Source organism: Elephas maximus, chromosome 22 (assembly GCF_024166365.1).
Source record: "Elephas maximus indicus isolate mEleMax1 chromosome 22, mEleMax1 primary haplotype, whole genome shotgun sequence".
Taxonomy (NCBI): Eukaryota; Metazoa; Chordata; class Mammalia; order Proboscidea; family Elephantidae; genus Elephas; species Elephas maximus.
In genome coordinates, this window is record NC_064840.1 from 14,001,940 (window position 1) to 14,028,062 (window position 26,123).

At 36.6% G+C, this 26,123-nt stretch overlaps 1 protein-coding gene across 4 annotated transcripts in view; it reads right to left on the bottom strand.

Moving 5' to 3' along the window:
- MED13L (mediator complex subunit 13L) overlaps nt 1-26,123 on the bottom strand; it is a 284,850-nt gene that overhangs the window by 252,719 nt on the left and 6,008 nt on the right. For all 4 annotated transcript variants that reach the window (XR_007514943.1, XR_007514942.1, XM_049866379.1 and 1 more), the window contains exon 2: nt 4,787-5,024. Coding sequence is in view for 2 of the 4 variants with exons in the window: in XM_049866379.1 (XP_049722336.1) it covers nt 4,787-5,024 (238 nt within the window). In the remaining 2 variants the exon portion in view is untranslated. The remainder of the gene's footprint in view (nt 1-4,786; nt 5,025-26,123) is intronic.

Sequence of the window (26,123 nt, forward strand, 5' to 3'; positions counted from 1 at the left end):
TACCAGTGTCACTGAAGGACAACTTGGGAATGTTCTAAATTAAAAGAGACTAAAGAGACATGACATCCAAACGCAATTCTGACTCATGGTGACCCCATGTATGCAGGTTAGAACTGCCCCACAGGGTTTTCAAGGCTGTGACCTTTGGGAAGCAGATTACCAGGCTCCTCTTCTGAGGTGCCTCTGGGGGGGTTCAAACAGCCAACCTTTCAGCTAATAGTCAAGCACGTAACCATCTGCACCAGTCAGGGACTTCTTGGCACATTAGGAAAAGTCAATTCAGTGTACTTATACTAATCTCTAAAATTCAAGAAGAAAACGTGGAAAAATATTTAGTCAAGCCAAAAGAGCAACGCTATAATAAAATAAAATTGGCTAAGATTAAACATTAATAGTTTTTATACTAAAAGTTCAGTACAAAAAAAAAAGTTCAGTACATAATCACTGGTAATTCTAAATTTAAGTAAATCTGTACCCTAAACTAAACAGAAGGTTCAAATTCATACCCCAATTTAGAATAAAACAATTTATTACAATATTATGGTTTTCCTGATCATATCCATCTTGTATATTACTGCTAGGTTAGTATTTCTAATGATATCTCTTTCCTGGTTCCAAATTCCTCATCCTTTCTTAGCTGTACTCTGCAGTATGGCCCACCATCCCAGCCTGTCAGTCTGCCCTGACTATTTCGCTCATACCCTATGCACCAGACAGATTTACTCTTCCTACAATTCAGTCGGTGCCTCCAAGCCTTTGTTCATGATACTTCCTCTGACTGGTACAAGTTTCATCCCAACCTAGGTAACTCCTACATCAATCCACCTCAAACTTCACCTCCTTTGGATTTCCCCCCACCATCTCCCTTTCCTTTATTCCTTCCCCAAGCCTTAATCTGATGCTTCTGAGACGTCATAACTTCAACGGTTTATAGGGCTTACTCCATCATATCCTAATTATGGATTCACTTAGCTACTTCCCAGTGAGACTGTGAGCTCCTTAAAAAAGGACTCACGTTACATACCAGGACTGATTACAGTTGCTATCAAATGTCAGAGTTTGAATAACTGGATCAGAAACCAAGAAGACAATCATCTACCCCTGGCACTAGGCTCCCAGCATTCCTCTTATAAGTTTATTGGAAAACATTCAGTCTATTACACTTACATTCTTACAGTGTTCTCTGCACTATACATATCTGTGTGCTTGTCTTAGGCCTTTTTAAGACTATAAATTAATTGCATCAAACCCCTATAACTGGACCCATAGATTAGACTCATAGATAATATACAGGCACTAACATGGACACAATAATGAATGGGCACACCCACACATTGGACATACACACACATTCACTATTCAGCCAGTGCCCTGCTTTAACAGCACTACAGGAAGAAGGCAATAAACTCACAACTCTATCTAACATGGGTCCTACAGAATTAACTCTTTAAGTACTAGAGCCTCTTTATAATGCAAGGTAGTGTTTGTTACACAATCTTGTTCATAGCATAAGTCTAGACAAATTTCATAAACATGGGTATCTTGACTGCTCTAATATTTCATTTTTCCCAGTTATTCCACCCAAACATTAAACTCAAACTCAAAGATAAGATTACTTCAACCTAAAAGTGTACTTAAAAAATTAACATGTGAAAGACATTAGCAAGCACTCAGTGCTATACTGAACAGAACCAGCTGCTTTAAAAATGCCAATATGTTTCAGTTTTGATGTATGAGTTAACTGTAGTCATCGTAGTACCAGCAGCAATAGTTACAGTCCTAGATTAACTGCTCTGTGTGCTGTTCTAAGTATTTTTTATCTGCATAACCCAATTTACAGTGAGGAACCTGAGGTGGCTGAGCAGGGATTCAAACCCAAGCAATCCAGGGCCCATGCTCTGAACAACTGCAAAATAAACAGTAACTCCCCAGACAAGGGCACAATAGAGTTTAACGAAGTGACAGGGACAGACCATAAATGTGTCTTCCTCTTCTCTCAGGCTCTCCTAGCAATTTTAAGCATTTAAACATAAAGTATGACATTATAAAACTAACTCGTATATCCAGTAGAACTATTCTTTTTTTTTTTTTTTTTTTAAATGGGGATACTTTACACATTTAAATGCAGGATGGTTGCTTTGATATTATATTTTATTGTGGGGTTTCTTAGTACTATGTTATTTTGTGTACACTGTAAAAACAAAGGGAAATGCCAAATAACCTAACTAAAAAGCATTTTAAGGAATGGCAAAATCTCCCAATAAAAGGGGACTGTTACAACTAATGGTATGGTCACGCTTAGTGTTACAGCCTGCTAACAGGGTTCTGCTAAAGTTTATTTTACCCAAAAATTAGTCTTACACATATTAGAGAATGAAGTCGATTCCAAAATACTCTTAATTTGTATGACCATGAATTAAAATATTCCTTTTGTATCCTTCACTTTTTCATGACCGCTTGACCTGTCATATTCCCCCTCACTTGAAACATAATTATCTTTTTGTCACTCCTTTTTCTAATTAAGTTTCAAATATTTCCTAATATTCAGATGAACCATGTAAAACTGTCTTTTCAACCACTTTTACCTAAAATATGGCAACTTCATATGACTAGACCTAATCTTTCTTAAAATGCAATATATTAAAAAGAGAAGATGTACTTGATGAAGTTACGACTATTCGATCACCGTCACACTTTCCTGGTGGCACACAAAGGAATAAGCAGTTTATACCATATTCAGCCTCAAGAGGAAAGAAGATAAAAATAAAAAGTAACCATTTTCATGGAAAAACAGTCATGACATATTGTTAAGTAAAAAAGACTAAGTTACAAAATAGTATGACACCAATTTCATTTGTACGTAAACATCAAATATTAAAACTCTGCGTTAGACTGCAGGGTTTTTACTTCTTTATCCTCTTCATGTGGTGGTTCTATATTTTCCTAATTAAGATGTAGTATTTCTGTAATTTAAAAAAAAATTTTTTAAGTCAATCTTTGCTGAATTCTCTACCAAAAAATACTTAAGAGATTAATGAATCTGTATATGCAATCTAAAGCAACTATACAAAATTTACACAGGCTGCCTCTTTTTCTCAGCTGAGAAACAAATCCCATGAGAAATAAGACCATAACTTAATAAGCTCCTTCTGAGAACACTGACCATTTGCTTTGTTGGTATAGATAAGTAACCTTATACATCAACTAAATAAGCCTAATTAACAACTGGGTTTGGTTTCCTCATCATTATAAAATGATGATTTGCACTGCTAACAAATAAAGACCAGACTGAAAAGTTAAAACATAACAGAGCAACACGGAATAAAGAGATGGAAGGAGATGAGATCAGGAAAAAAAAAAAAACATGAAAAATAAAGGAGAAACTAAAACAAAACCGAAGAACACTGTATTTTTCTATTAGGTGTGAAAGAAAATGATCCCTTAAAAACAAAATATGTGTTTTGATACTTACATCGACAAATGCAAATGTTAAAAGTGCTTTCTAGGAGGTATCTTACTTTTAAAAATTCTACTAAACAGAATCTGGATGTTCCAACTCTTAATTTTAAATGAGTTTTTCCAACCTACAAAAAATTGGCTTTGAGATGTACATAAGTTCTGAGGCTTTGCTGATTAACCAGCTAAGTAAACAATCTAACCCAGAACAGGTTATTATATTTATAAACCAAATATTCTAAAAAATACCAGGAGAAAGGTTTGATTTGAACAGACAAAAGGACCATAAGGTAAACAGCTCAATTAGTCCACCGTGGTTTACTGCCCTCTGGCTGTTGTGGCAGGAGATAACACAGATATTAAAAAAAAAAAAAAATGGCTGCTAGGAAAAGCTAGGAAGGTGTCAAACAGAAGTTTGTAGAAAATCCTTTAGGCAAATTTAGAAGCCTCAGAATAGACCCTCAAATATGCATTATTGTTTGTTTTACTCCTTCCCTTAAAAACATCAACTAACAAAACATTACAAAGAATACCTAAAAATTTTCAACCACAAGTTAACAAAATATAGAGAAGTTCGGAGATAATAAAAGTTGGCATTGCAAGATTTAGTCAAAGAAAGTAACATCCTAACTAGAGACCAGAATCAATCTTGAGTTAGAAAAATTTCTTAGCATACTACACAAACACACAGGTAAAGGAGCAAAAACTTTTACAAGAAATGGTAAAATTTCCACTGGTTATTATTTCAAAGTTTCCGGATATAAGATGCAAACTGAAGCTAAAAATTTGGCAACACTGGAGCCAATTTCCTGGAATCACCTAATTACATAAAAACTAGGAAAACGCAAGGAAAGAACAGGTCATATCCTTCATTTTAATCTTTCTTCAAAATTACTATCCAATGTCATCTCATAATATTGTACAATAAGGCTCACACTAAGTATCTATACCATCTTACAATTCTACCCCAAAGAATTGAGTTGGCAATGAACCACAACAGCCACAGTCCAAGAAAAAACAATTCTGTTCATTTCACTGTGTCTGGCTAATTATTCACAATTTCAGTATCATTTTAACACAGTGGCTCTCGGCCTTGTTTCCACCCCAACATGACTGGGAAAGGGCAAGGGAATTTGAAAATAGGGGTGTGAGGAAACCAGTTGAGGGTAATGATGTTCCTTTTGAGAGGCACGCCCATGAAGCATTTGAGGTTTTTCTTTTCAACAACAGCCTTAATAACCCTTCAGGAATTTTTCATTATTAAAAAAAAACACAATGCAAATAAAACAAAAAAAATTTTTTTTTTTTTAAGAAAAAACGAAAAACTTACCCTGCAGTTCATGATGTATTACACCCACTAGGTTGGGTTCATCTCCCCACCAGAATATCCATAACTCTTTGCAATCTGGTTTGACATCACGACGCCATACACACAGCAAGTTGGCTTGCAGGCAGCGGATGAAACTTAACAGGATTGGATCATCCTGGGCTGGGGCTGAAATTATGGGTCCACAGTCCCCATGCCCTCCAAAATTGTACCTACGCCATTTGATTCCTGTGAGTTCAGCCTGAAAAAAAGGACAGGAAAATTGAATCGTTCTGAATTTCATTTCCAATTACATAACTCTACAGAAAGGCTTTTATACCAAAAGAAGCCAATCTGTTAAAGCAAACATTCACACTAAACTTCATACCATAAGATTTCTCCCAGTGAAGAATATATGTCAATCCTCTAGATTGTTAAGAGGGAAAAAGTTAACTTCTTCCTATCCAGACTTCTACATGGCACTTTATATTACACACCAAAATAAAACAAGCAAATAATCATTATTTCCTATTCTCAACCATTTTATTTATTTTCTATAAAGTCACTATATGTAAACTATTACGATTCCTTATTTGAATCATAAATTATATTTAGAAATCAAGTAAGCATTTAAAAAAATAAGCCTGTAGAGCTGAAGGGAAATAATTTCTTTCAAAGGATTTCCCCAATTTCTTCTTACCCAGAAGCTACATTTTAAATCATTTTTAATCAGGGGAGCATTTAACAAACAGTAACATGGTGCTTCAATTCTCTCATGTAATTTTTTTGTTTTTTAAGCACATTTTAAAACATGGAAACTTTCAACAGGCAGAGAGCAGGAACCTGTATCTTTATTCCATTATATACATTTTATATTTTAAAATTCCTTAAATCTTAGGTTTAAGGAACTAAACTTCAAAGATGTTTCAAAACAAATGAAAGCCGAATTCCTTAGTTAAGCAGCTATAAACTATTACTGTGTTCAAAACTGATAGTAAAGCTGATTCATAATATAATTTTGACCCAAACAGCTTACGTTTCCCTTGCATTCAATTCTTACTCATTCATCTCCTCCCCCACCAAGTCAATCATTTTTGTCAACAAGCCGTTTTTCAAAGAACAAGTACCACTGGGGGGAAAAATAACCATATCTCCTACTAACGTAACTGAAATCAATTTAAAGTACTAAAACAATGAATCACTACAATGAATCCATTTAAGAAAAATATCACTTTTCCTCAAGTCAAAGAAAAAAGGCTTCACTTCAAAAAAAAATTGTTACAAAAATAATAATATCCAAACTAAAACTGTCCGGAATTCAGTAACTTATCCTCTACAGTGAAAAATGGAAATCTTAATCTTCAATGAATATTCTTAGTAAAAGCTGGTACGGCATCATTTAGGCTTCCCCTTTATGGCACTTGGTTTCCTCAGGTTATAAAAGTAAATAATATAAATTTTAAAAAAAATCATATCAGAAAGTTATTTTCCAGAAATAATAACTAGCATCCTACTGTGTGTTCTTTATGTCTTTAGAGTATATACAACCAAAAACCAAACCAAATCCAACTGCCATCAAGTCGATCCTGGCTAGGACAGAGTAGAACTACGCCACAGGGTTTCCAAGGCTGTAAATCTTTAAGGAAGCAGACTGCTACATCTTTCTCCCAGGGAGAAAATACCTGCCAATACAGCAGATTGGCGTGTCCGTGTACTAATTTATAGTCCTTGTTCTGCTTAAGGGAATAATCTGGGGCCAGTCTTCCTGGGTTGGAATCTCAGCTCTATACTCACTAGCTGTAAGTAGTAAAAACCTCACAAGTTGCTTAACCTCTGTCCCTCAGTTGTCTCACCTGCATAATGAAGGTAATAGTACTTATTTATATGGTTGTTGATAACATGAGTTAGCATATATGTAAAGCACTCAGGACAGTACCTGGCCCATGGCAAAAACTAGGAACATTATTATTATCATAACAAGTAGTAGGGGTAGTAGTCCTACTTCTTTGTCACCGTCTGCTGATATCCTTCGTCCACTTTTCTATTACACAAGTTGCTTTGTAGTGTTACTTCAAATAAGAGCAGTGTGTGTGTTTTACTCAGAAAGCCTAACAACAATTTTTAAACATATGTCAAAGAAGGAAACTAAATAAAAACGGGCAGTTAAAATCAGAAAAGCTAATTAAAAACCTAACTTTTCTTATTATCACCTAAGGGAAAGGTAGTGTTCTGTGCCTAAGGATCTTGGCAGTTAGGGGAAGGAAGGAGAGGAAGGGGAAGAAAATACACCAATAAATATGAATCACTAATACTGAGATTAAGCATACTGCAGAATATAAAAATTAAGACGCATCAGACACTTAAACATCAGGTGAGGCAGTCCCCAAGAAAATCCTAGAACAGCAATTTACTGACTAGAACACTTTCACCTGTAACATCCGGCATGGTTCAGCAGACAGAATATTTGGCTTTGATTCAAGCGAATGGTTTCCTAATCCTAGCACTTCCACTAACTTCCTATCAGTGCTTCCATGCTCTCAGTGGTAAAGGGAAGCCACTGCCACCTGCTCTGCGTTCTTTATGGAATTGTTCTAGCAAGTGATAGAATGCAAATGCAAGTGACATAACAGCAAGGCTTCAAATTTAATCACTTCATAACTAATTCAGCCAAAAGAACTGAAAAATGTCCAATTATTTTAAAACAATTTAGTTCCTTTGCTTTTAAAGCTAAAACTAAGTATCATTATACTAGTCTTTACTGGAAAATGTAACAACGAAACAGCATTCAAGCCTAACAGAGATAACTAAGTATAAAATGGATGTTCGAAGACTTCGCTTTAAATTTTGAAATAATGTTTGATAAGAGGAAAGACGACTTGGTGATACTGAAATGGTTTGTCCAAGAAAGAAAAGTCCTATCATGGAAGCATATTCAATTAGATTAAAACACGTCCTCATATACCAAACCATGTTTATGGTTAAAAATCAATTCAATTCCAAGTCCTGTTGATCCAATTTCTGACAGATGTATTAATATCACTAAGCCTCAACTTCTTTATTTAATGATTTCAATATCATGAGGCAAGCGTTCAAAATATTTCTAGATAAAAATTCAAAAAGACGAATAATCCATAATCACAGTGAAACCTGTGAAAGCCAGAACCCAACAGGGCTGCCTTGTTTTTCCACATCTCACAAGTTTTCCACCTTTGACAGGGGACAGTCACCACTTTCCTTTTGCTCTCTATTTAATGGAAAAGATTTTAGTTTTCCTCTCTGACAGGTTTCTGCCTTACACAGGTTCTGGCTTTCACAAGTTTTACTACGTATTTAAGCTTTAAATTACATAGTTTTGAAAACAGAGATTCAAAAAACAAAGTTAAAATGTATAAGGAACAAAACCAGTATGCACATATGTATAATAATAACCGCCACATCACCATTTATTAATAAGCACCTACAAATAGCAGATACCATACTAGTCTCTTCATAGCTAAAGAAATTAGAACTCAGAAAGGTTAAATAATTCTCCCAAAGCCACATAGCTAGCAAATGCAGATCTCAAACGTAACTGGATTTAAGGCACAAATTCTTTCCACTCTGCCATGCAGCTTCACAGGGCTTTGTACTATTATAAAATAGTACAAAGAAACTGTCATCAACTCAATTTAGCAATGACTAGAGCTCATGGCCATACTTTCTAATTTAAGACAGTTCACGACTCTTTCTTTAGTCTTCCTGAGGTATTAAGAAAACTAGAATAAGAACGTCCACACATCATCCCACGAATAGAAGAGACTTTTTATTAATTATATGCCTCCTTTTACGTATTATCACTATAAGGCTGTACCTACACAAGCTGATTCTTAGAGTACATGTATAACAAACCAAGACATTAACTCTTCTAACAGCAAGAAAGGCCGGGCGAAACGTTCTCAGCCATGGCTGGAGTCTGCTGCGTAGCTAGTTAAGGTTCCAAGGAAACTGAACCAAGATAAATCCACTTCCTAACAGCATGAATGAGTCAGAACTGACTCGACAGCAACGTGTTTGGTTTCTGGTTTTTAATAGCATGAATGTGATTTAAATAAAACTTACATCGATTCTACTCTTTATGTACAGTATGTAGGGAATAAGCTGATAAATTCTCCAAGTAGAACGAGAATTTGCACTGACCCATTGCAACCAATTCCCTCATGACCAACAGCATATACTTGCATTATCACTCCCCAGAGTTAAAATGGTATTCAGTGGTCACAGAACAGAGTAAAACTAACAGGGCTTGATAAGAATGAACTCATGGTATAGTATCACGAATACTGTATTAAAGAACACTGGCTGGGGGTAAGGAAATCTAGGTTCTAGTCCTGGTTCTTCAACTACCTACCTACACGATATCAGAAAACTACTCCACCTCAGAGCACCTCACCTTCATGACCTGTAAAGTGATATGGTTGACTTAGGCCAAAAAAAAACCCGTTGCCATCAAGACGACTCCAACTCATAGTGAGCTGCAGAACTGCCCCATAGGGTTTCCAGTCCTTATGGACCAGGCTGTGGGTTCAAGCTGCTGACTTTTCAGTTGGCAGCCAAACACTTAACTACTGTGCCACCAAGGCTCCTTATGGTTGACCTAGGTGCTATAAATGAGTTCAAGATTCCAGGCCTAGACTAATTACATTCCACTCACAAAAGCAACTTGTAAATGAGACTGAACCCTTATTAGATGTCTTAGAATAATCAGCAATAATAGAAAAGCTACCAAAAGACATTCAAATTTTCAAGAGTTGTTGAGAGAAAGATTCCTCAAACCACAAAAATTGGCTTAATGTTAATCCTGGGCAAGATTCTAGAATGGTGTATAGAAAAGGCAGCTGTGATTATCTGGAGCCAACATGAGTGTACTAAGAAATTCCAAGTGTGCCTACACTCACTTTCTCCTGTGATAGGGTTACTAATCTAATCCAAAAAAAACAAACCAAACCCACTGCCGTCGAGTCATAGCGACCCTATAGGACAGAGTAGAACTGCCCCGTAGAGTTTCCAAGGAGCGCCTGGTGGATTCGAACTGCCAGCCTTTTGGTTAGCATCTGCAGCACTTAACCACTATGCCACAGGGTTTCCACTACTGTAATAGATGAGGGAAATACAGTAAACATACTAAGTAACTTTTCAACTCAAGTTATAGAAAGGATAAGAAGTCACATATAATAGAAAAGGTCTGTTAAAACATGACTAATCAGCCCCAGGTAAAGAAGCAGAGTAAACATGCACATCTGCTTTTGCTCTATCTTAAATCCCGTGAAAACTCAGTAAAGAGGTTTCTTTGTTTTGCTTTTTCCTTAAATCATAAAATTGCAATGATAGGTATAACAGGAGAGGAGATAAAAGCTGCAAAATTTTGAAAGCTAAGCAGCAGGGCCTCAAAAGGTAAAGAGACTTACTAAGAAAACTAAGTCCTAGACTAGCCATGGGGAAAGCTAAGAAACAACCCAATTTCACGAAATCTCCTTGGCCTCAGGAGTTATAGATACAGGTAGCTTTGGAAGTAGGCTTGAAAGGAAGAGAGGAGATAAAAGAAGGAAAAATGGCTGAAAGCCTGTTTAAGAAGCACTCAGATACACTCCCCAGGTACGCTCCCCATTCCACATAGCTGAGCCAGCACCGTCCTTCACCTCAGCAGGTAATTGGAAGTGTATTCTCTGGTGACAATAAAACAGGATGTCTGGATAAGACAGAAGGTGTCTAGAGTGGCGGACACAGGCACAACTGAGGACAAGGAAGCAGAGTGAAAACGAGGGATTAGGAGAACATGCACAGGCTGAATGCCAAAAACCATCCCTCTCCACCCTCTCCCTCTTAGCCCCAGAAAGGTGCCTGGTAAGATGGAGAAGCAGAAAGGGTGTGTTTGCTTTGCAGAAGGCAAGGATAAGAGGAAATAAATCCTCATCTTCAACAGTGAAAGGTCTAGAACTGAAAAGCCTAAAAGTAACTATAAGCTTAATATTTAGAAGCACTTAAGTAAAAACCAAAATAATAATCAGCTAATGGAGGTGAAAGTGTTTACCTCTGGAGAGGTGAAGCAGGGGGGTGATACACTATAAGCCTTACAGAACTATCTTAGTCTAACTACCTATGAGTAGAACTCTGATAAAAATAAGGATGGAAAATAAAATTTTAAAACAAAAATAATCAGAATGTGGAAGCAAAATATATTTAATGCAAACTTACAGTTACTACTAAAACTCACATATACCATTTTAGACACTTAACCTAGACAAACTCTGAAACTTAGGACATAAGCATCCCATAACCTGTGCTCCAAAAGCCAAAAGGTTGCTTACCATGTGTTAAAATAGTACGTTACTGTTGTCTGTTTCTTTTCACAATTTTTAGACTATTAAAACTCCAGCTGGGCAGAGACATATTTCTAGCTGTATGCCCCCTCCCATCTGGCTCTGCTCAAACTCTCCCTAGCCATAGCTATGCTGCCAGCCAGGGATCCCCATTGTGGAGGGGCTGTTGACAACAGGACCTCGGGCCTTCCATTTGGCTGGTATTTCCATGTTGAGAGAAATGCAATGTGATATCTTTCCATAACGAGAAGTTCTAAACAAAAGATGCTTCCTAACATACAATAGATTTTTGTTGAGCCATAATGCTTTTTCAAATATAAAGATAAAAAAGGCAGAGCTGGCTTAGCACAAGTATTATGAGTGAAAAGGGCTCAGGGGTACTATTTGACAGTAGTTTAACACAATTAAAAAATGTGAAGTAGCTACCAAAAAAGTTATTGCCATCTTAATCTACATTAATGAAAACACAGCAATCTTAGAAAAAAAAAAAAAAATTTTTTTTTTCTAGATTCAACACAACAGGTCTTACATATCAAGCCACTAATCAACGTTGCTTTCAGCGCCTAATTCCATACTTTGAAAGAGATCTAGATAAAGTGGAACAAATTAACAGATAAACGACTAGGGTAGTGAGGAAATCTAAACTTTTGCTACCCGGCTAGACACTATGTGGCCACATGTTCAATCCTTTCAAACAAATAAATGTGACAATAAAAACATTAAAATCATGTGACAAAAGAAACAACTGCATGAATTTAACGTGTGCTTAAGAAGATTTTAAAGGAATCTAAAAAGTCTTCAATTAGACAAAAGACTGATTGATATGTGGAAGATGGATTAAATTTGCTCAGAACACTCCCAAGTGAAGCAACAGAACCGCATGGAAAAACTCATGAGTAAAACAACAACAACACTGAGAGCTCCCTCAAGAAAATATCACTGCCTGAGATGCGATCATAGATAATAAGGGGTTAAGGAAAAACTGTTAACACTAGACAAGGATATTGCAGAGCAGCTCCAAACATCAGATAGTCGGACAACATGATTTATGACGTTCCTTCCAAACCTCAAACGTGAGTCGCAAGGATTCCTTCCAACATTAAGATTTTATAATTCTAACATCATTTTTATCTCGGTCAACTAGCTCAGGGGTTAGTCAGTGAGCTGGCCACCTATTTTTGTAAATAAAGTTTTATCAATAATGACAAAAAATGTACACACACACATATATATATATATATATATTTTTTTTTTAAGTTCTTTGAGTGCAAAAGAAATGATACCAGATAGAAACCTGGATCTATACAAAAGAATAATGAATACCAGAAATAGTTAATATGTGAATAAATATAAAAGACTTCTGTTCTCATTTTTAAGTATCTTTAAAAGCCAACTATTCAAATCAAAAATCATAACAATGCATTGTGGACTGTAGACGAGATACCGAAGAAAAATGTATGACAACAAAAGCACAAAGGATAGAAGGAGCAAACAGAAGTATACTGTTCTAAGGTTTTTACATTATAAATGAAGGAGTTTATGTCATTTGAAGATAGACTGAGGTAAGTTAAAGGTGTATACTGTAAACACTTCATCAATCACTAAAAAGTAAAACAAAGAGGCATTGCTAAAAAGCCAACGAGCCAAAAAAACCAAACCCATTGCTGCTGAGTCAATTCCAACTCACAGTGACCCTCTAGGGCAGACTAGAATTGTCCCATAGGATTTCCAAGGAGTGGCTGGGGGATTTAAACTGCTGACCTTTTTGGTCAGCAGCCAAACCCTTAATCACTGTGCCAATAAGCCAATAGTGGAGATAAGATGGAATCAAAAAATACTCAGATAGTTCAAAATCAAGCAGAAAAAGGAGCAAAAAAAGACAGAAAAAAGAACACACAGGCTAGATAGGAAAAAAACCAAGATTAGCAGACTTAAAAACTAACCATTTCAATACAATCACATTAAATATAAACAGTCTCAATCTTACAACTAAAAGGCAGAGATTATCACAATGGACAAAAAAGCAAGGCTCAACTACATGCTGCTTACAAGCAATATACTTAAACTATAAACACAGATAAGTTAAAAGTAAAATGGTAGAAAATAACAGATTAAGCAAATACTAATCATAAGAAAATGGAAGTGGCTATACTAATACCAAAGTTGACTCCAAGAAAAGGACGATTACTAAGAATAAAGAGAGAAATTTTATAATGATAAAAATGTCAATTCTTCAGGAAGACATGTTGTTGTTACTGTTGCTGTTAGGTGCCACAGAGTCAGTGCCAACTCATAGCAACCTTATGTATAACACAACAAAGCATTACTCAGTCCTGCACCATCCTCACAATCATTGCTATGTTTGAGTTCATTGTTACAGCCACAGGAAGACATAAAAATCCCAAACACGTAGGCAACTAGTAACAGAGCTTCAAAACACATTAAGGAAAAACTGACGTATCTGAGAGGTAGACAAATCCAGAGTTATAACTAAATATTTCAGCACACCTCCTCTCAGTAAGTGATAGAATAAGTAAACAGAAGATCAGTAAGGAAACAGAAAACATGAACAATGCTATCAACCTACATAATCAAACTGACATTTATAAAACAATACATCCCAACAACAGGAGAATACACATTTTTTTTTTCCAAATACACATGGAAGAGTCACCAAAAAAACCATATGATGGGTCATAAGACAGCTATCATAAATTTTCAAAAACTGCCATCTCTGAACAGAATTAAATTAGAAATTATCAAAGTTATCTAGAACTCTCTTCCATTTCTACAAAACCCGGAAATCAGGCAATACTTCTAAATAACTCGTGGGACAAAGAAGAAATCACAAGGGAAATCAGAAAATATTTTGAACTAATGACGAAAACACAATATACCAAAATACGTAGGATATGCTTAGTGATAAACTAAGGATGTTGGAGTAATAAGCTAGGAAAAGCCTGGGGCCCTTTATAACTGATGAGTAGCCAAACTAGTTTTCAATTGCTTCTCTCCAGGCTTCTTAAATATAAAAAACAAATTAATATCCATCATGGTTAAGCTATTTGTCTCTTTCTTATTAAGTATATGATTATGTCACTCACTAAAAATAAATCATTTTTAATATAAACATTTTAGTAACTGGCTATTTTTAAAAAACAAAAATTTTTAGCCAGGTGATGATTTTTAATTTTGAGATTATGCAATTACTTAGGGTTTCACCTTGCTTTTGCCATCGATCAAAACATTAAACTATCCTAATTTTTCACTTTCCAAATGATTCTTCAATTTGGAATAAAGTAGTCTAAGAAAAAAAAAAAAATACCTCCCCATCTGTGGGAAGAAATAAGCTGTATTACTACTCCATTAATCTCTGAGGAAACTTTTAAAAAATGTAAACTGTATTATCACTCCATTAATCTCAGGTAAATCTATATGCACCGGTGATTCCTACCTTCGTGCTTGTCCTAAATGATATGGTCTACACTGTTAATTTTTAAACGGCTTAGAAAAGAAAGACCAATAATGTTTGGAATAGCTAGGAGGAGCTTTACTGTGGTCCGAAAAGAATTTCAGTAGAAAAAGGAAGAGCATACAATATACTGTACTGGTCAAGAGTTAGGCTCTCAAGTCAGAAGGACTAAGGCTCAAAATTCAAGTCCATCACTTGCTGGCTGTATTAACTCGGGCAAGTTACTTAAAATTCTTGCTTTATTTTTCCTATCTGAAAAATGTAAATAGTAGTATCTTCCCCATCAGGATCTTGTGAGCATAAAACGAGCATCTGCATGGACCTAGCAAGCAGTGAAGCGGTGCCAGGTATGCAGTAAGCACTCGGAAATAGCTCTGAGGTAAGAATGAGCATGGCATGCAAAGGACATCTACTTTGACCTGAACTACAGATTCCTTTAATGAGTGGTCAGAAATTTAAAAAAGAAAGATTTTTGGAGATAAAACACTTTTGAAAAATAAACACGCTCACAGAAGAAATACACATATACCCATACGTTTTATGAAAAGATGCTCATAATTTTACGAGAAATTAAAAGGTTGAAAATATTGGGGTTTTTTGCTCAGGATTAATAATTATCAAAAATTTTAATTCACAAACAAGCAATTTTACTTCTAGGAATCTATCCTGCAGAAGTACTGACATATGTGCACAAGTATGTAACTAATGCGTAACTGCCTATTATACCAAAAAAGTAAGTAAAAAACAATCTTCATGTTCCTCATGGGTGATGGTTAAACAAGCAATACTACATCCATCCTACGAACAGGATGCAAATGCTGGAAACATAGTTAGAATGGATGCAGTATATCTAAGCTCACTGCTGGGAAATGTTTTAAGACCATGTCACGTGGGAAAAGCACGTTGCAAGAAAAAGTGGAGAATTATCACCTGTCTCTAATTTTGAAACTACAGGTATGTCCACCATCGAAAGAATGCATAAACCAACTGGTGTAACTGGATTACAACTGTCCATTACATAGTCCTGCCCATAATTACAACAGCACATAATATTGTTGGAATATAATATTAAACTAAGAAAACAAGTCACAAAAGAATATAGTATGATTCCTTTTATAAAAACTTAAAAGCCACTCACAAAACTAAATACATTGTTCAGTATTACAACCACACGATTTACTAAAAAAAAAAATTAGGAAATGATAAAAATAAAATTCAGGATAAGAGTTGTCTCTCCAGAGAGAGGAAAAAGAATGGGATGAGGAAGGGCATAGACTGGGCTTCATAAATGATATTTTCTTTTTCTTATGCTGGGTATTAGGTACATGGGTATTCCTTCCATCACGATTCTTTCTACCTTGGGTATGATTTGTACGTGCTATTTTTCTCCATTCAATACTTAACACAAATAATTTTTAAACTGCATTTGTGAACAGGCACACAGACATCTATGCAAAACCGAGAAGAAAAACCTGGAATGATACAAATTAAACTACTAGTACTTTCTTTCCCGTAGGGGGAGGGGAACCCTCATGTTTTATGATAGATACTCCCATACTGGTCGAATCTGAGACTAATTACACAACTTTTATTAAATTTATAAAAGAAATTAGACTTTTTCATTAAAAGTATAATGACGAAAATGTAACCACATGGAAAATATGTTAGGACAGTCGAATAAAGAATTATATGTACACTGTGATTACACCTATGTACAGATAGATAAATGCACAGTGATAAGAAGAGTTAGAGGTAACATCTGATCTAATGAGTGGGTGGTTCATGCGCAACTTTTTTAAAGCTTTAATTTCTTGGGAGTTTTAGTACTTGGAAGTACTTGTATTTCATTAGTTCTACCTCACTTGGAGAGAAATTAAAGAAAAATGACAACTGCAGGAAGGCCAATTCTCTACCTTCTAGTTAGCCAAGTGAAAAATCTACCCACACGGGAAGTCTGAATGAATTACAGCCAATCGACAATGGGTAGTGCACGCTGTGCCAGTAAGTGCACTCAAAACAACTGGAGAGGTTCCCCACCACACCAAGGAGATTACATCAAAAGGTTCTGAAGTGCATATGTACATTTTAGCACTTAACTGAGAACTGACGCTGCCAAGTAAAAGTGCAGAAGGGGCAAGGAAGACTCCAGAGAGCCGGGAGCCTAGCAATTTGTTTGTTTTTTTTTTAAAAAAAAAAAAAAAGAAGGGGTTAAATGGGGGCGGGGACTGGAAATGAGGTAGGGAGGGAAACTAAGTGCTGAAGGAATAAAGAATGACAGAAATAAAAATTAAAAGGAGCCTAAAATCATAATGAGGAAGAGGCACCAATGATGTCTGGTGGTCCTTCCAAACGCTCCCTGTACCGTTTCACTGGCTCCCCAAAATCGGCCATTTGCACGAAGACATGAAGGGAAACATGGGGTAAAGTCTATTTCCTTTTCCCACCCAAAATATCATTGATTTAAAGTTAATACAAACAAAACCTTTCAATAAAAAACTAAAAAACTTCCCAATGCAGATTTGCAGAGAAAAAGTTTTAATCAGCTTTCTGGGCTTACCCATAAAAAAACCCATTGCTATTAAAACCAAAGGCTCTGAGGAGGGAAGGAGTGTGCTGTCTCATTAGGGGGAGAGCAATTAAGAATATATAGCTACGTGTTTATAAATTTTTGTATGAGTCCGACTTGATTTGTAAACTTTCACTTAAAGCACAATTTAAAAAAAAAAAAAACCAAAGGCTCTGTGTAACAAAAGGCTGGTAAAGAGAGAACCAACTGCTGTTAGAGCTGACCAGCTGCCATCAGGTTAACTCCCACTCATGGGGACCCCATGTGTGGCAGAGTAGAAGTGTGCTCCATATGGTTTTGAAAGGCTGATTTTTTGGAAGTAGATCCCCAGGCCTTTCTTTCGAGGTGCCTCTATCTTCTTTTTTCCTACCAGGGTTTTTCCATGCCCATTTCTCACAACCAAAATTTCATGAGCTCTTTCCCTGCCAAAATATTCTGATTCACCATCACCACCCACCACCTGACAAAGGTCTTGTCTTCTCCATTCTATCTCCACCTTCTCCCCCCACCCCCAACCCCTTTCTCTAAGAAATCTTATTCTCTACTTCTTCCCATTGCCTCAAAGCTTTTCTGGAAATAGGCAGGTTATACAGTCTAGTGTTTATTTTTACTGTCTTTGCACTGTTCCCTGCCTTTTGCCTACAGCCTCTGTCCATAATTAACTTGCGCCTTCCCCCTGCCTTTGGTTTCTCCCCTACTGCAATCTATACTCCACAGAGCCACAGCAGTCTCTTTCTACAGCATAAATCTGATCATGTCATTATCCTCCTTAAAGCCCTTCAGGCATTCCCCTCTACACACAGAATACAATTCCGGCTCCTTCTTGTCATCCAATCTGGCATCAAGTCACCTTTCAGTCTTGTCTGCCATTTAGAAAACTACAGTAAGCATTAAGTAAAAGCTAAATAAATTTAATAAAAGAGAATATTTTCTAACCATTTCTAGAAATTTTATTTCATGACCTATTAATGTACTATTTATGTAGCTGATAAACATATTCATCTCGACAATGCAATACTACCACCAAACTCAAACTTTTACGATACAGCTAAATAAGTTATGTCCACATAACACATCAAAACTGGACTAGGCTATTAAAAAATATTTCTATTCCTCAATCCCCAAATTAAAATGTAAGTAGATAAGAAGGAATCTAAATCAATGACTATTTTCTAAAATATATATATTGCCAAATTCCTCACTGCTTTCTGGGAACTGCTGAAGTCAGCTGTTTGGGTTCTTAACAGGGTACCACAGCTACCATACAACGAAGTTTGGCAACTACATCAAAGTTGCTTTAAAAGATAAATGCCTATCTTAGCGAGTCTCGCTCATTTTTCATCTGGAAAATTTCTGAAGTTTACTGTGTAACTTACTACACAAGCTATTCATCTTAACAGGTTCATTAGATAATTTTCTTTAGAATAGGTAAATACATCTATTTAAAATCAAATTTACTAAAGAAACTAGTGTATTGGCTTACACATACCAAAATACGGGTTCTCATGAGAATCACACCACTGTTTAATTAAATGTTATAGGATCTTGCAAACAGACTCAAGAATAGCACCATCTGTCTGGGTTGCAAAGCTCAATTTCAACCCGTAACACCAAATAGCAACAAAATACCAGTTTCATACATCTCTCTAGTAATTTAGAGACAACTAATGAATTTGATCTACTTGGGATCATGACACTCGATTCAACCCATGCAGATCGTTGCACTTTGTATGTAAAATAATATACTTTGAAAAATGCATGTTTTTAGTAACTTAAACTTTAGTTAAGAACTTCTGTTTCAGAAAGTAAATATTTATGCTCTTCAGTAGCTGAAATGCAGATTTATGCTCTGGTATAAATTCTAAATGTTAAACTGGTCAGGTGTTACATAAATCTGAAAATTAAAAAGTTATTTGTTTTTATTTATTTAGAATTATTACACAACTAAATTTTCCTAAAATATCTGCAGCTGTGAAACAACATATTTTTATAAATCTCCATTCCTTTCATTAATGTAAAAACACTAAAAAAGAGAATTAAAAATAGAACCATCAAAGGAATTTGAAGCCCAGAGATAGCAAAGCTGACTGAGAAAATGTTCAAAAATCTCATTACATTCTTGAATTCAAAAACAGAAAACTGTGTTGGCCACTGCAACTCATAATATAAACAACTAATACAGGCATTCCTGATATTAGATAAAACACATCCTCCGCACCTCCTACACCGACTATTACAGCAGATTACCATAAAGTAAACAGGAGCCCTGGTGGCACAACGAGTAAACACAGAGCTGCTAACTCAAAGGTTGGCAGTTCAAATCCACCCCACAGCTCTGCAGGAGAATGACCCAGTGACTTACTTTCGTAAAGATCACTGCCTAGAAAACCCTATGGGGCAGCTCTACTGTCACATGGGGCTACTATATGAGTCGAAATTGACTCAACAGTGCTTAACAATAATAACTCTAAAGTAAAATCCTAAATATACAAAATTGCTCTTGTCTTCATCTCCTTCAACTGTGGAAGAAATTGCTGAAAGAACATGTGTGAGATGTCAGAAAGTAAAAATGCCACTCCCACCTACTGTATCCCAATATCTAGTCTTACCAATCAATGGACCACTAAATCCACCTTCACTGCAACTGTACGAAAACAGAGTACACTAAAGCGGAGAAGGCAGGGCTGGAACCCTCAGCATACGTCCACAACAGGCAGGGGGCAAGAGCGGAGCTCTTTCCAGGCTCTTCTGCTCATACAGTAACTCCGCATTGCTCACCCCCACCCCTATCAAAGCTACTCAACTGTGGGCTTAGGCAGCAATAGACAGCAAAAAGCAGAAGATAATAAATTACAAAGAGAAAAGAAGACAGTATCCTTTAAGATTTTCTGGGGTGGCTGACTAAACTGTCTCTAAAAAAAATGTTATAGGAAAAGGACCAAAAAATGTTATGAGCAAGGGCAACATCTGATCCATTTCAAGGAAGCTTACTTTGAAGAATACTTCTCGTCTGGTCAGATGTGTATCAATTCTGGTATGACTAGCTCAAAAACCGCTCTTGTCATAATCTACTAACGCAAAATAAAGAAATCATGAAATAAAATGTAAACTTTTAGATACAATTCAAACAGGAAAATTAATTTCATTTATTCAGGGTCAAGCTCAGTACCTTTAATCTCTGAATTTAAAAAGTACTCAAACTAAACTGAGACTGGCCCCACTTCCTTAAAATTTATTTCTATTTATTTCTTGTATTCTCACACTTTTTACGTCTAAGACGTGTCTTATCTTACTCTTTTCCAACTCTAACCCCATCACCGGGGTTCCCGGTACCATCTCCAGCCAGGCTTGTTTCATCAATTGTCAACTTTTCTTACATCTTCCATCTTTCCCTCTGTTTCTCCATTATAGTTGCTCCTAACTCTACAAACAACAAACAAGGGTCTCTTGTCTAAAAAATTTCCATTATCTTTTAGGCTTTTATCCTCCCCCCACTTCCACCCCCCGCCTGCTTCACTGTCAACCTTCTTCAACTAAAAGTGAGCATGCATGCTCATCTTGCCATTCATTCATTCCTCAAGCCACTATAATCCAGGTTCTGCCCTCAACATTCAAGTGTAACGATTTCAACTACCAAGCTGCCCAAATAATAAACCTCCTCATCCTCTTCCACTCCCTGCGTCTTTAAGGTCCACTGCAATTGTCTTTTGAAAAGCATGATTATTCCCTTCATTTTTATGTCTGACAAAGCAAATTATAGTGTCTACTTAAAGCACACAGAACATATACATTCATGAGTTAAATGTCTAAGCTTCATGAGAAGAAATAATTCTGGACCAAAATCTAATTTCTTTTAAATGCACAGAATTGAAAGAATGATGGGTTATACAGTTCAACAATTCTAATCTGTCTATGTAAGAGAGCAATCCTAGAAAGACTCTGAAACACATTATTAAATGTAATACTGTTTAACACACTTGCTTTTTTTCCTCCAATTCATTTCTCGTAATAGCCTCTGTTATCTTCTTGGATTATCTCCCGCCTTTAGTTTCATATCCCATCTGCTCATTTAAGGTTCACGTCTGTCCAGCTTCTGAAATATTTGTCACTTTAGTCATTAGCATCTTGTGTAACATAGCACTGTTTTTTTTAAAAGTTCAGAACTGAATTATTTTAGAATTGAGTATTATTCTATCACCATTTCTTAGTCTAAATTGTCTGCCCACACTCCAAGTTTTCCACCTTAATAAAAATTAGGATTCACTAAGATTTTGTACTATTTCTTAAAAGCAAACCAAGAATCAAGACCATAAACTAAAAGTGTTTCCAAGCACAGATTTAGAGTTGTCAGTTGAGCCTCTAAAGAAAGCCCTTCTCATTTCCCTCCAGCCAGTTACATCCATCCACTCCCTCAAGGTCCAGCTCAGCCCCCACCCCCCGGGCTTCTTTCTGGCTAGGAGGCACTGAGCTGTCCATGTTGCTCTTCCTCTGCACTTGAACACAGCGTCTTGGAAATTAAATGGTGCACAGAGGTCTTTTTCCTACATATCAGACTCCTAGCCCTTCGTGCACGCCCAAGCCAGATTTTAATCATTTCTAATATACATTATTCCAAAATGAGTTACCCACATCCCAAATTTCTCAAACACAGCATCATACAAAAAAATTAAAACTTCTAAAGACTAGTTTATTGACCACCCCATGTACTCTTACCCCAACTCCTGTCTTCATCTCACTGGGGCTCAGAAGTCTTCATTTACCACACAAAATAGCAAGCAGAAGGTGTGTTTCTAGGCGTAAGTGAAGGAGGGAAAATCTAAAGGGCAAAGAAACAAAGTCTTTTCTCGATGACATCACAGAACCTGCCACTAGTCTAACCTTTCTCAACATTTTAATAAAAGGGTATCAGCAAAGAGCAAGCAGTGGCAGGTCCCTGTATGAGAAGAAGGGAAGGCCTGCCTTCAATCTTCACTCCAGAAGTGCTACTCTTGCCACAGGGAGCCATCGCAACACTCTTTAAGCCTTTCTTTAGGATAGCAAGCCTCCCCTAGGCCTTGAGAAGAGGGCCTAGAGCTGGGCCATAATCACTCCCACTGCCTGGAGCTGAGGAAGGTTTAGGGAGTGCCTCTTCTCCCGGGCACTGCAGTCAGGGGAAGGTGTGCCTGACATTCTATATGAGTCCAATAAATATAAGTTCGTCCCCATAAAAATGCTGCCACAAATAGCATTTGTGTTCTATAACACAAGTAATTGAGGACAAAACAAGGTAAATAGGCTCACCATCATTTGTAGCAAGAGCGTTTGTGAAAAACCTACAAATTAACTTTTTCTAATATTTTTTAATTGACCTACATGTAAAATTCTAAACCTCTGGATAAAAAACTGAAGACACTATTCATATTCAACAAGACTAATACAAAAACTAGAGATGTGGGGGGGGGGGGCACAGGGTCACCACAAGTCTCAATCAACTTGAGGGCAACTGGCTTGGTTTTTCTGGTTTTCCTTCTTTCAACAGGGCCCAGACAATATTTTTAGATGGTCCTGCATATAATGGAAAATAGAAATTAGTCATGTGGTTGAGTATATATACTCTGTTCAAAATACAGCCAGGGTTGTGACATGCGTGTCGGATTAAAATGTGACTTAGTCTCTCAGAAGAAAAAGATATTTATTAAGTACTACTTCTGACATTCCCTGAGACAAATCTCAAAATGTTAATAGAACTGCTATTTAAAGTTCAAAGAGCACTCTGGAGCTGCCAAGGAATTAATAGCTTAAAGTACCAAAAAAGAGCCACAGTTCAATTCCCAGTCTTATCCAGTCACAGCTCAGGGTTGGTGCAGTAAAATCACCCAGCATGTTAAAGACACACCACGCGTCTGTGAATCACATACCCAAATGAAAAGCGGTAGCATCTAAAGACGAACTTCAAGTTTTTCTTCTCAATCACGCTTATTTTCAAGGAGAGACTCAAAGAACAATGTAATACTCTGCTCTCTCAAAAAAAAGTACAAACACAACATAACTGCTATACTTAAAACAAGTAATTTTACCATTCCAACTTCCTGGTTAACTGCTTAGGGCCACTCAATAACTTTAGTTATTACACCTTGCTAGAAGTTTCTTCCTATTAAAAAACATTATCTGGTCATTCAGAGTGCTTTTCTTAAAAAGTACTCAAAATGATTTTCACACTTCCTGCCCTCCATATTTCCACCAAGCTTACAGAATGAGAAACTGAGGCACAGACCATTATGATACCTCATCTGACTAGTCACTAGTAAAAAAATGGTAACATAACTCAAGTTTCCCTGTTACCAGTTCACTGCCCACTTTACTGAGATCATGGAAACTAATTTTCTAACCGAAGGCTGGGTATATGCCCTTCTGTACAGCTTACATAGTAAAAATAAAAGATCCTGACCCTGGATCAAGCGACCAAACAAAAACCCTGGCAGGTTCCCAAATCTAAAGGTTACCTAAAGTGCTATATTGTTGCCACACAGTTAATTCCAACTCATAGTGAGCTTATACCACAAAGTAGAACTGCCCTATAGGGTTTTCTAGGCTGTAATCTATAGGAGAATATATATATATATATAGGAAACCCTGGTGGCATAGTGGTTTAGTGCTATATGGCTGCTAACCAAGATGTCGGCAGTTTGAATCCGCCAGGCACTCATTGGAAACTCTATCAGGCAGTTCTACTCTGCCCTACAGGGTCGCTATGAGTCAGAATCGACTCGATGGCAGTGGGTTTGGTGACTAAGGTAAACTAAGGTAAGCCATGGTATTTTCAATCGCCTTGTACATATGTGAAAGCTGGACAATGTAATAAGACCAAAAAAGAACTGACGCCTTCGAATTATGGGATTGGCAAAGAATACTGAATATACCATGGACTGCCAGAAGAATGAACAAATCTGTCTTGGAAGAAGTACAGCCAGAATGCTCCTTACAAGCAAGGATGGCGAGACATTGTCTTAAGTACTTTAGACATGTTACCAGGAGGGACCAGTCCCTGGAGAAGGACACCATGCTTGGTAAAAGTAAGTATGGTGTCAGCAGAAAGAGAAGACCCTCAACAAGATAGATTGCTACAGTGGCTACAACAATGGGCTCAAAGATTATGGGGCAGGACCAGGCAGTGTTTTCTTCTATTGTGCACGGGGTCACTACGAGTCGGAAGCTACTTCACAGCACCTAATAACAACAATCTTCACGAAACAGATTGCAAGATCTTTTCTCCTTCGGAACAGCTGGTGGGTTCGAACATCGACCTTCTGGTTAGCAGCCAAGTGTTTAACCACTGTACCACCAAGATTCCTTCAACATGCTATAAAAACCAAAAAAAAAAACAAACGCATTGCCACTGAGTAGACTCCGACTCATAGCGACCCTACAGGACAGAGCAGAACTGCCCCATAGGGTTTTCATGGAGCATCTGGTGGACTCAAACTGCCAACCTTTTGGTTAGCAGCCAAGTGCTTACTAAATACTAACCAAATTCCTATTCCTTACAGGTGTGATGAGCACACATTTATTGCTCAGTTGGAACTCTCTTTAATAAAGGTTTTCTAGAATATATTTAAAATATTACCAAACCACAGTACGTACCGCATAAAAATAAAACAACCAAACCCGCTGCCATCAAGTCAACACTGACTCATAGCGGCCCTACAGGACAGAGCAGAACTTCCCCCATAGTTTCCAAGGCTGTAATCTTTACAGAAGCAGGCTGCCACATCTTTCTCCCATAGAGTGGACTGTTTAGATAACATATGTTCAGAACACAGAGCTTAACATCTAAATGAGTCCAAAGAAAAATAACATATGTGATCAGGACCTGACTGGGCAATGAGAACTTCATTAAGGATTTAAGATGGAAGAGAGAAAAACTGTCCAACAATTCATTCATTTAACACATAGTTAATGCGCACGTAGCTATGAAAAGAATGCAAAGATGATTTAGACAGGCTCACTGCCCTGCAGAAGCTCTTATCTTTATCAGAGGTACAGAGAAGGAGGCGCACATACAGAGCAAGGGTGACTCGTTCTGCCCATGGGAATGAGGGAAAGCTTCAGAGGAGGTGACACTTCAACCACTTATAAGGTGGGTAAGACTGTTCCAGCCATATATAAGCATGGAAATAAACCAGGAGTTGGTTCCAAACACTGCAGAGTCAGATACCAAAAAACCAAACCAAAAGCCACTGCCTTTTTCCATATTTCTCTTTAAAAACATTAAAATTCCATCAAGAGAACTGCCAACACAAAAGGCTTTTTCACACCAATTATACTCTTTTGAGTATCTTATTTATGAGCTCTCAAATTAAGTTCAGATGGATTTAATCATCTTTCCTATTTAATGAAATAACGTGGAACAACATAAGGAAGCTTCATGTGTCTTACACAAAAATACTTTCTCATAAATTTATCAACGTTCTTTGTAGGAAAAAAAGATCACAGTAATTTTTCTGTAATTTAACACCCTTTCAGAGTATCAATCTTTATAAATTCCGCTCAGCATTATAAAAATAATGTTCACATTATTCCTAAAATTTAGTTTTAATAACAAACAAATGTCTTCAGTAAGTCCAATTAATGTAGTGATTTAATACAAATTAAAAATTAATTACTACAGTAAAAAGATCTAGTGAAAATTGGAAAAAAAGAAAGAATAGTTACCTGCAAATTTACCTAATTTTCTTCATGTTTCCCTATCTATGTTTTAAGTTAAATTTACAAATTTAAACTATGCCAAATAAAGACACAAATGAAATTTTAATATAATCAACTCAGGAGGTTCTTTTAACAGTAATGGAATTTCACTGTACTGGAAAAAATACAAAATGTAGAAAGCTGTCAGCCAGGGCTCTGTACAATTTCACAGCAGTGGAAATACGGTTTTAATAAGATTTTACCACAATTCATCTAAAATGAGAACGTAAACATTCAGAAATA